General features: G+C 33.0%; 1 protein-coding gene across 1 annotated transcript; it reads left to right on the top strand.

Moving 5' to 3' along the window:
* Nucleotides 1-1,076: 1,076 nt before the first annotated feature.
* On the top strand, nucleotides 1,077-12,268 carry LOC149132189 (uncharacterized). Its single transcript, XM_089365320.1, has 3 exons — nucleotides 1,077-1,168; nucleotides 10,811-10,878; nucleotides 11,754-12,268. Exons 1-3 carry the CDS (start codon nucleotides 1,077-1,079, stop codon nucleotides 12,266-12,268), a joined length of 675 nt encoding a protein of 224 aa, XP_089221446.1.
* Nucleotides 12,269-12,500: the final 232 nt, after the last annotated feature.

Below are 12,500 nucleotides of genomic sequence, written 5' to 3'. Positions count from 1 at the left end.
TATATATACATATATATATATATATATATATATATATATATATATATATATATATATATATATATACATACATATATATATATATATATATATATATATATATATATATATATATATATATATATATATATAATATAGGATAAAATCTTTATAAGAATTTATCAAGTAGTCAGCGTGAAAAAACCCCAGTTTTTAGGAGATTAATTTTTGAAAGTTGCATTCCCTCGCTTTCGTTAAATATGTTGCTTATTTTTTGGTAGTTTTTTACTTTTTTAGTCCCTCTAAGCGTGAGGCATTACTATATAGTTAATGCCCTTATATAAATTATTATATATATTTATGGAAAAAAACGATGAGTTTTTTTCCTTATGGGGTTTTTTCACGCTGACTACTTGATAAATTCTTATAAAGATTTTATCCTATATTATATTATAAATAATTAGAATATATTCAGTGCTGAATATTATTCTGTATAAGCACGTGTTACTGAGATGCAACCGGATAAATTCTAACCTCTTTCACGGATATATAATGATGAACAGAAGTCATCGTACTATGTTGGGTACATCGTGGTATGTTGATTTTTGTTTATTTTTTATGTGTTTCGACCATACATGTACTGATGAACAAAAGATGCAGCTTACTTCAAAGTTTTGCTGTATTAATTGAGAAACCAGTGGTTTGCCGTTAAGTTAAATGTTTTTAGGAGATTAATTTTTGAAAGCTGCATTTCCTCACTTTCGGTAAATATGTTGCTTATTTTTTTGGTAGTTTTTGACTTTTTTAGTCCCTCTAAGCGTGAGGCATTACTATATAGTTAATGCCCTTATATAAATTATATATATATATATATATATATATATATATATATATATATATATATATATATATATATATATATATATATATATATATATATATATATATATATAAATATATATAAATGTGATAGGGTAGTTAAGCTGAGACTAATCTTCGATAAATCACAGTCAGAGCTGGCTAATGATCAGAAAGACAAATTTTATGAGGTCCTTTTGAAGACTACCTCAATAACAAATGACAGAGGCTTGGTTATTATGGCTAGTGACTTCAGTGGACAAGTTGAGCAGCATTCCCATGGATTCTATGGTGTGCATGGAGGTTACAATTTTGGATCTATGATTGAGAAGTGAACAAGGTTGCTGGAGTTCTGTGGTGTAAATGATCTGATGATCTGTAATACTAACTTCAAGAAACCAGTCAGCCACCTTATCACCTATCAGTCTGGTGGGTACATAAGCCAGATTGATTGCATCCTCACCCTGCAGTTATATAGACAGATGCTTGAAAATGTAAAGTTTTTCCCAGGTGAAGAATGTACAACCCAACTAGTTAGTGACTTTAAAATTAGGGCTGGAAGGACTCAGATAAATAAACCAGTCTGGACAGGGAGGTTATGAAAGCTCAAAGACCCAGCTAACTGACAGAAATTTATAAATATTCTAATGGAAGCTTCTGGCAAGAGAGAGGTGAAGTTGGGGACATACAGCTTAGAGCAGTGCTTCTCAAACTATCTGATGTGGTATACTGGCAGGTTTTTTTTTCCAATGTGCCAGGAGCCGGTAATATTTCTTAGTAATATTAACTTATACCGGAAACAATATAAATAATGAAAATAATAAAAGTTGACAATTTCTTTTATGTTATATCTATTTTGTAAATAAATAATACAGTATTACATAAGCAGTTTATAATCTTAATCTTTACTAATGTGAAAAGTGAGCCTGCTTCTTTTTTGTTAGTTTATCTGCTATTGTTTCTTTTCTGGAAACTCGCTGCATACTAGCAGCTAATGGCTGGCAGATTGGCACCAGTCTGCAGACCACCACTTTGAGTAGCACTGGCTTAGAGGACAGTTGGAAGTTCTTGTGGGACAGTCTACTGAAGGCTACAGACTAAATCTGTGACTGGTGCAAAGTCCCAGCTACGCTAAGGGTGACATGGTGGTGGAACAAGGACGTAGACAACGCTATAAAAGCAAAGAGACTGGCCTGAAAAGACTGGAAAGATGGTGGAAGCAGAGAATTATATCAGGTGGTTAGAAAGGAAGCTTAGCAACAGGCTTATATAGCAAAAGGAAAAGCAGAGATTTGTTAATGTAATACAGAATGAGAATCAGATGCTTGAGGTGTTCAGAATTTCAAAGCAGTGTATCAGAGAGAATAAAGATGTTGTGGGTGAGAAATGTGTATGAATGGATAATGGTATGCTTGCACTTAGTGACTCAGAGAAGAACGATACATAGAAGTGCCACTATGAAAGGTTGCTAAGTGTGGTCTCAAAAACGAGACAGAATTGCCTTGGAAATATTTTATCTGTACGTAAGAAATTCCTCTCTTCTCTCTTTTTTAAGCAACTTTGTATAATATTGAATTTAACTTCATTTGTGTCTCAAGTTATGCCATGCTGAAGTTTTCAAAGGAGGATGCAATGGTAAAAAACTTTAAAAACTTTATTTTATGTAAGTGGAAAAGAATTAAAAATGCACAATATTCAACTTAATGATTATCTCTCTTTAACAGTACATTCACCAGAAGCAAATTACATGTATAAATACATAGATATTTTTTCCTCATCTCCCCTGAGATTCTTCTGCTAGACTCCTGCTGGCTTGTAGTTTTTGCTTTCCTTTTCTGGACCAACAAATTATAGTCTTCATTGAGCTTTTCAGGTTGACTCCAAATTTCCTTTTTGATAGTTTCCAGCAGCTGTTTCACATCAAAGGTCTTGATGTATTGATTCTTCATTGAGATATGCAGAGCCTTTTTCTCTCTGATTCCACTGATCACAATCTTTGCCCATAGCAAGCAATGTTCACTGCCAGTGTTGAAAGGTGCTACTTCTGAAACATCCTGCAATATGCACTATTTATCAACCAGCATGTCATCCATTTCATTTTTGTATTGAGCATTAGAGGCTATCCAGGTCAGTTTCCTTCCAGATTGCTTCCTGTATAGGCTGTTCCCAATATAAAGCTTTCTTGTTTCTGCCATGGTAAGCAAATATTATCCTTTTTTGTTTCTTTTTCACCAACATATTTCTCTACCTGTTATCCTTTTCTACCATTTGCTTTGAAATCTCCCATCAGCATGGTGTAAGTCAATTTGTGTGCAAGTGCTTCCTCTTGCTCTTTGCAGAATTCTTCCACTTCATTGTCTTTGCTTGTATTTGTGGGAGAATAGGTCCAGATGATCCTCAGGGTGACATTTCTTGAGCGACAAATGTTTAGCATTCCAATGCATGATGAATGTAATTGATAAGAAACAATTTTCAAAGCCTGTTTATTTTTTCTTTACAAATGGTAAATCCTATACCACCTGATGCTCTGGTGCCTTCTGCTTTTCCCAGTCTTACAACACTTCTATCTGCTTATCTCACATTTATTTATTTCCTTTGATGTGTTCCACAGAGCCCTAGCACATTGCATTTAAGTTTCTTTTTCTTTTCCAATACTGGCTTTGCTTTCAGAGGCAATATTGAGTTGCTCTGACTCTTATTTCTAGCAATACTGGTGCTGATTAGTGCCCTATGTCACTTTAGTGACATATATATATATATAGAGAGAGAGAGAGAGATCTGGGGTTTGAAAATTGTTTCTTAAGGACTTCATAACATTTGTCTTTTTGATTATCAACCAACCCAGATTGTGGAACATAGGCAGAGATAAACGAACTGTTGATTTATCAAAGATTAGTCTCAGCTTAACAACCGTATCACATTTATATATATATATATCATCATCATCATCATCATCATCGTTTAACGTCCGCTTTCCATGCTAGCATGGGTTGGACGATTTGACTGAGGACTGGTGAAACCGGATGGCAACACCAGGCTCCAATCTAATTTGGCAGAGTTTCTACAGCTGGATGCCCTTCCTAACGCCAACCACTCAGAGAGTGTAGTGGGTGCTTTTACGTGTCACCCGCACGAAAACGGCCACACTCGAAATGGTGTATTTTATGTGCCACCCGCACAAGCCAGTCCAGGGGCACTGGCAACGATCTCGCTCGAAAATCCTACGGGAGCCAGTCAGGCGGTACTGGCAACGGCCACGCTCAAAATGGTGCATCTCATGTGCCACCCGCACAAGAACCAGTCCAGGGGCACTGGCAACGATCTTACTTGGCTTGCCGGGTCTTCTCACGCACAGCACATTTCCAAATATATATATATATATATATATATATATATATATATATAAATTTAATTAACATGTAACAGGCACTAGCACATCTACATCCACATGCATATATATATATATATATATATATATATATATATATATATATATATATATATATATATATACACACACACACATACCAACACACACCCTCCCAGTGTTACTCCAGCTGCACCCAGATACCTAGGCACTACCAGTTTCCTGTCCAGCCATGCAGTCAACCAATCTTGCTCTAACACTATGACATGAGCAACCAATTTTACTCTGACAGCACCACATGACCTGCCTTGACCAATAGCAGCTTATTTTCCGGTAATCATCTTGGACTTCCTGTGTTTTTCCATTCAGTAATCTAATTCTGAAAGAGACAGGTTTCTGTTAGAGGCCCACAAAACTTTAAGTCACATGGAGTTGAATCAAACTATTTTAAATAATACTTGTAACTCCTACTAAATATGCTGCGTGCCTTTTTCTTTCGTTTGTTCACTGACTCATATATATATATATATATATGAAAGTGGAATGCAAGGCACGCTCATGCAGGCCATCCACAAGCCAAAATGAGGAGCCAACTGAGATGGTTCTGTGAATAGACACAGCATCAGTGCATTTAATTTTAACAGAGAATTTGTCTCGAAGACAAAGCAGCAGAAGCAACTCCAAATGGAAATTGCTCATGACATGCTAGATTGTGCAAACCGCAACCCAAACTTCATGAAGACCATCATCACTGGTGATGAAACATGGGTTTATAGTCTCTGATTGATGTATTTGGTCATCTTGCATGAAAATAAAAATCTGATGAGCATGCACTGCATATCTGTACTCTAGGTATAACAGCTGGGGATTAACATAGCTTACTGGCACAAAACTTTTTATGCATGCACTGAGAGGATGGCATCACCTCCCACCCAGAGGATTTTGCCCAGTGCTTCAAAAAATTTTCATTTTCATTTATTTATTTTTCATTTATTAAGTGACTGTTAATTTAAATCTGTGAGTCATTATAGTGTGCATATGAGTATTTATATGAATTTGTGTAAATTTGTCATTTTGTAGTTTTCTTTTCACATAAATTCCAGTATTTTGCCCTATTTTTACCTCTATGGTATATTTGTTTTATATGCATTTTATTTAAATTAAAAATTCAGTATTGGACACATTTCTTCTATATGAAAATTTTGTCATATAACCAACCGAACCAATTGCGATATTTACACACAATCTAAATAAATTTGCATTCTACTTGAATTTACATGTAATTAGATTTGCTTTGAGAGAAAAATTATGTAATAGATTTACTCAAGAATTTTTTGTTGTATTCCAAAATCCACATTAATATGCCAATAAAAAGTTATAGTTGTATAAAACCAGTCTAAATTTATTACTAATTAGAAATAACAATGAAGGTTAATGGTATTGGTAGATACAGAACATGAAATTGATAAACATGCTTAATGGGAGACAAAAATTTTTGATGTAGCTTATGGAATACAGTTCAGTTGTGAAGCTTGAAGAAGGAAGAGGAGGTAGAGGTTGAATAATGTATGAGGCAAGGATTCTAAGGGGTTACAGTTCCAAGGAGAAAAAGACTGAGGAAAATATTCAATCTCAGAAGAAAGCACAGAAAAGATGACAAAAGGAGGAATAATGAATAGGTAGAATGATTCTGGAGAGAGAGGGTATGCAGTTAGCATGTGCCAGGTGATTGAGCTAAGATATACTAGCTAATGAAAAATGCAGACTCATAGTAACAATATTCTTCACAATTAAACCTGGAAAAGTAAAGGACAAAAAAAAAAAGAAAAACTCATTAAAATTAGAGCTTAAAATATTGCTACTAAAATTAGAATTTCAAATTAATTACCTAAGAGGTATTTTTATCTTAAACCTTAGATTACTTAATAAAAAACATATTCTTTTATAGATTGATAGGAAAATTTCACATAAACATCTACATCAAATGAATTTGGAAAAATTGCAAATAGTTTTTATCTTAGATGATCAAATTAAAAAGATACAAAAAATAAACTTTTGGCATTATTAATGTTACTAAATAATACAAATAATATAAAATATTAATTCAAATACACTTGCACTTACATGTAAATTTTCTAATAAAAAGAATCAAGAATTTATAAATATATAATAAACAAAATTATAAAATTGTAAAAAATTTAAAGTAAACTCAATTGACAATAGAAAATTTTTTTAAATAAAAAATATATTTAACAATACACTGTAAAATTCAATTTCAAATGCTGAAATGATAATAATTAATTTTTTTTTAATTTTAATTAAAAAAACCGAAATACATGTGAGTGTGGGTGTATGATCTATTTTTGGCATGCTAAATTATTTTTTTCATATCATGGTTGAATAATACAAGAATATATAAATTTGAAATACTTGACACGGTTATTGTAATTTTGCCAATTCAATAAATATCATTTTTTAAATAATCAATAAAATGTGCATTAAAAAAATAAATAGTCTTCTTGTGCAATGAATGATTATTAGCAGGAAATCAGGACAGAAAAAAGTTTAGCATGCCAAAAAATAGACCATACACCTGCACTCATGTATTTCCCATACAATCTACAAAAAATATATGTTTTTTATTAAGTAAGTAATCTAAGGTTTAAGATAAAAATACCTCTTAGGTACTTTTTTATTTTTTATTTTAAATTCATTTAATTTCACTTTTCCTTTTTTATTTTTATTTTATTTTTTGTACTAAATGAATTAATAAAAAAAATCTTAAATTTTAATTTTAGAAGCAATATTTTAAGCTCTAATTTTAATGAGTTTTTTCTTGTCCTCTACTTTTCCAGGTTTAATTGTTAAAAATATTGTTGCTATGTATCTGCATTTTTCATTGGCTAGTCCAGTGTTTTTACAGTGTTTTTACAGGCATTGCAGTAATAGTAAAATTTTAATTAAGAATATATAAAATATCATTTTTTGCAGTCATTTTGAATTCAAAAATTTCCAAGAAAATTCTAACAAAATTTTGATTTTTTTCATTCTACTAAATCTCATTTAGAAATTAAATTGAAAATGAATGATAATCATTGCAACTTTGCCTTTTCTGGACATAATGTACATACTGTAATTTCAGTACTGTACAGAGACGTTACAAATGAACATATTTAAAGAATTTTTAAAATAATAAAAAAAACAAAATGAGGATACAAATTTAATAAAATGACTTTATTTTAAATAAATCAAATTAAATTAATATTGACTAGAATATAATTACAAGTAGCATTTGCTTTTTCTGAACAGCCTTACTACAGACTTCAGTACTGCTCAGAGACAAAGCTACAAATAATCATATATTCTATTTACTATAAGTTCATGTATGAGTAGTGTCCCTTTAATATCATGCAAAAATTGATAAAAATTTGAGAATGAAAATTAAATATCTCTTTTTCTAATGGATAAAATTTTACGAAACCTTTACCAATATATTCCTTTAACATTTCTCTTTCATATTAATATAATTTCGGTACTGTACAGAGACAAAGTTACAAATGAATATATTTAAAGAATTTTTTTAATTCTTTAAATATATGAAAAAAAATGAGGATACAAATTTAATAAAATGACTTTATTTTAAATAAATTAAATAAAATTAATATTGAATCATATTATAATTTTGCTTGTTCCTTCCTTAGTTCATCTGTCCATTATGCTCTTCATATAATATATCAGAAGAGGAACAGAGAGATAGTGAGAGAGAAAGAGAGGAGAGAGAGAGTGGTGATAGAAAGTGTGTGTGTGTGTGTGTGAACGTGTGACATTGTGTGTTTGTTCATAGATAGATACATATCTATATTGAAAACAAGTAGATAGATACTTTCTTCTGTAAAACGGAACACAAATAGATAAATACATCGACAGATTGTTAAATCAAAGAGAAATAACCACAGAAAATTTTCAATGTTAAATTTTACTTTTCAATACAGAGGATGGACAAAGAGGTAGTGAGAGAGAAAAGCCAACGAGAGAGAGAGAGAGAGAGAGAGAGAGAGAGGGAGAGAGAGAGAGAGAGAGAGAGAGAGAGAGCAGTGATAGTAAGTGTGTGTGTGTGTGTGAACGTGTGACATTCTGTGTGTGCAGCTATACATGTATGTGTAGATATGTGTAAACTGTAAATCAGGAATGGGATTTTTATCTATATATCTAATGAAACAAATTTTGAAATTGAAATCAAATGTTATTCAAATGTAATCTGCTTTGGACAAATATATCTATCTAATAAAAAAAAAAAATAAAACAAATTTTGAAATTGAAATAAGATGTTACGCAAAATGAGGAAGTTTTTTTTTTCTCACAGGTGTGCAGTGGATGATATCTTCAACAATACACCTGAGGAAGAGAGAAGAAGCAGAGTAATTCTTTCGCCAAAGAACTCAGACCGTTTCCTGACCAATGAAGAAGTTTTGAGACAACTTCCAGGTGACTGCTGCACCTATTATAGTAAAGATAAGGTTTTGATAGATGATCCTGCTGAGGCTGAGCACTATCCACTTGAATTTCTAAACCTTTTGACACCGTCAGGAATGCCTCCTCATAAATTGAGTTTAAAACCCGGCTCAATAGTAATGCTTCTTCGTAACATTTCTATCCAAAATGGACATTGCAATGGTAGAAGACTAGAAGTTGTGGCCATGCATCAACAATCAATCGAGGCTTCCTTGATTAGCAGCTCACTAATTGGCAGATGTGTCCCCATCCCCAAGTGACCCTAACTTGCTATTCACCTTGGAGAGAACACTGTTTCCTGTCCGTTTGTCATATGCCATGACTATTAACAAGTCACAGGGGCAGACATTTGAGAATGTGAGATTGTTCTTACCTCAGCCAATGTTCACTCATGGGCAGTTGTATATGGCATACTCTAGAGCTCGCAAACGCAGATGTAGGGGTTAAGGTGATGGAGACAGACAGACAAGAGAGGAGGGCAAACTGTTACTAAGAACATTGTCTGCCGAGAGTGAAGTGTTTTCAGAAATTCTGGAGACCCTTGATCGCATTAGGTGTGTGTCATTGGTTTATATGTATACACACACACACACACACACATACACACATATATGTAAATTAAAAGAATATCTTTCAAAAGAGGAAACTATTTATATGTGGCATGTATTATATAGTTTTGTACATATTTAGGTCTATTGTTTTCTGTATTCATATCGGAGGAAACTGGCATGGCTCTATGTTGGGAGGGGGAAGTACCACAGACTGATTGGCATTGGCAATCTTTGCACACATGGTGGACATTCCCAAGTATCTCTGTGTGTTGTTTATTTTCCCAGCCTACAAGTATTGTATGTTAAAAAGGATAGAATTAATAGCTAAACTTTATGTATTTGTAAATAGAACTGTACAAATATATGCAATTTTAGTGTTTGCTGCCTAAGTATCTCATTCTATTATATATGTAGAGATTTTAATTACTCCTTTCTTCAATGCATTATTTTTATACATACATATTTATAGAAAAAGTTTATTATTTACTCAACATTCTGTTAATCGGTTTGTGGAAATTCCATGGCTCCCTCTAGTCAATAATATTAATACACTAACTTTTTGTTTTTGTACGTACCTGATGTGTGTGTGTCACACTTACTTCAAAGAAGTATCAGAGTGAGAGAGAGGAGGATAGAGGAAGTAAGAGAGAGAGAGAGAGAGAGAGAGAGAGAGAGAGAGAGAGAGAGAGAAAGAAAGAGAGAGTGAGAGAGAGAGAGAGAGAGAAAGAGTGAAAGAGACAGTGAGTGGTGACAACATCTGTTTTGTGTTTTTAAATGTTTATCACATCGCAAGAGAAGTAGATACATAGATAACTATACACATTTTAAAATCAAAAGCGGGAGAGAAGAGGGACTCAAAGGAAGTGAAAGAGAAAGATACAAAGTGAGAGAGACAGTAGATAAATCCAAAGAAAAGTTCTTACACAGGTACATAGACACAGCAAATATTGGCTGTCAATTTCACTTTTCATCACCACATGAGGATAAAATTAACTCACAAATGGCTTGAGTACTCTACAGACATGCATAACATTAATGTAGTTCTCAGGGAGATTCAGCCTCACACAGAATATGATAAGGCTGGCCCCTTTGAATTACAGCTACAACTTGAGACATATATATATGAATGTATTTGTGTATGTATAGTTTAAATTTGCTAAAACATGTTTGCAATAATAAGTGTCGCGTGGTGAAAATAAACGCAATTACCAAACTTGCATTCATAAATCCATTTATTATTTCATTCTTTTGCATCTCAATTTGTACATTTTTACTCCTGATTATGTACCAGCACATATGTAAAACAACGTCCTTTATTTTTTAATCATTGACTGATATTATAGGAGGAACAGAGAGGGTTTGAGAGAGCAAGAGAGAGAGAGAGAGAGAGAGAGAGAGAGGAGTGAGTGGTGATTCAAAGGAAGGTGGTGTTTGTTTTGTGTTTTCAACCACAAATATTGGATACTGTATCCTAAACAATACATTCATATATGTTTTTTCAATTGAAACACTGAATGATTTTGGACATTTATTGTTTTAACAGCAAGAGAAAAACCGAGGAAGAGATTGAAGACACAACTAAAACAATTCCAGTCAGTGGCAAAGCAACTGGTAGGAAGAGAAAGAGAGGAAAATGAAAACTTTGTTGTGAACTAACACCTACTGTCTGTCTGCCTCTCTCTCTCTCTCTCTCTCTCTCTCTCTCTCTAGGTATGTGTTTGTGTATGTGTGTATATGATTGTGCATGTTGCCATTTTGAATTCCTTTCTGCCACTGACCTTAAACTGCTATTAAAGGCCCGACTACACAACATACACACACACACACACACATTTGTTTTAACCCATTTCAACTGCAACCATACACCAGATAATGTCGTGTTTTGCTCCAAAATTTTAATTCTGAATTTGTTTTCATTATAAAATTACACCTCAGCTAAAAAACATCTTTTGGCTTCAGAATACAACGTTGTCTTTTTCTTTCTATAATTTTTAAGTTAGAATTTCTGGCTCATTTGTTGATGTGTGTAAGTAAACAAAAACTAAAGGAAACACAGACATATATATATGAATGTATTTGTGTGTGTGTATAGTTTAGGTTAGTTAAAACGTTTGCAATAAGTGTCGCATGGTGGAAATAAACATTGTCTAATACATTTGTATATGTTAATTTGAGGAAAGTAACTATGTATTTCATATAAGGCCCAGATGCCAGGAGATACAATAACCCTGCTAATAATGAAATTGCAGCTGTACTTGTAGGTGAAGATGGTGCACCTCCAGTTCATCGTGATGTAGTTATATATCCACGAGGTGAACAAAGATAACAAATATCGTATCTCTTGCAGCATTTACATCCTATGATTTATCCAATACTATTTCCCAATGGAGAACATGGTTGGCACATAAGTATGAAACATGTGCAATAGAGGCAAACAAGAGTTCGCAATAAAGTCACATTACAACAATACTATTGCTACCATTTAGCAATAAGGGATGAATTTAGTCCCATTCACAAATCAGGCAAGTTACCTCAGCGGTATATTGTTGATGCTTATATTAAAGTAGAAGGTTGTCGTCTGTATTATATCAGAGAGCATCAAAATGAATTAAGAGTAGCTTTATATTCAGTGCTCATGGACCACTTGGCAAGAAATGATTATGAGAGAGATTCTGGTGTCCCTGTTATTCTTCCCACTTCATTTACAGGGTGTCCAAGAAATATGCAGCAGTCATATCAAGATGCAATGGCTGTTGTTTGTAAATATGAGAAACCTGATTTATTTTTAACTTATACTTGCAACCCAAGATGCCCTGATATTACAAGCAACTTGGGTCCCACAAAAACAGCTCAAAATAGGCCTGACTTAGTGTCACATGTGTATAAAGCCCATCTTAATGAATTGATGACTGATATTAAAGACAGACATATTCTGGGGGTTCCTGTTGCTCACATTCATGTTATTGAATTCCAAAAATGTCACATGCTAATTATGTTATGAGAACAAGATAAACCAAGGACATGGTAACAGCTGAAATCCCCAACAGAAACGAACCTCTTCTTCATGAATTAGTCACATCTCTGATGATTCACGGACCTTGTGGAACACATAATCCTGGTTCTGTTTGTATAGTAAATGGACAATATCAAAAGAATTTTCCTAAAGAATTTCGTGAAGAAACTATAGAAAATGTAAATGGATATCCAGCCTACAAATAAAGAAATAATGAGGA

Source organism: Octopus bimaculoides, chromosome Z, assembly GCF_046866305.1.
Source record: "Octopus bimaculoides isolate indiv1 chromosome Z, ASM4686630v1, whole genome shotgun sequence".
NCBI lineage: Eukaryota > Metazoa > Mollusca > Cephalopoda > Octopoda > Octopodidae > Octopus > Octopus bimaculoides.
This window is presented reverse-complemented; position numbering and strand designations above follow the sequence as displayed.

Bases quoted from the DNA above. Each gene is read 5' to 3' on its own strand.
- LOC149132189 (XM_089365320.1), top strand. From the start codon at position 1,077: ATGGCTAGTGACTTCAGTGGACAAGTTGAGCAGCATTCCCATGGATTC. The intron at 1,169-10,810 runs GTGAACAAGGTT...TTGTTTTAACAG, and splicing joins TTTGGATCTATGATTGAGAA to CAAGAGAAAAACCGAGGAAG. The intron at 10,879-11,753 runs GTAGGAAGAGAA...GCTACCATTTAG, and splicing joins AGTCAGTGGCAAAGCAACTG to CAATAAGGGATGAATTTAGT.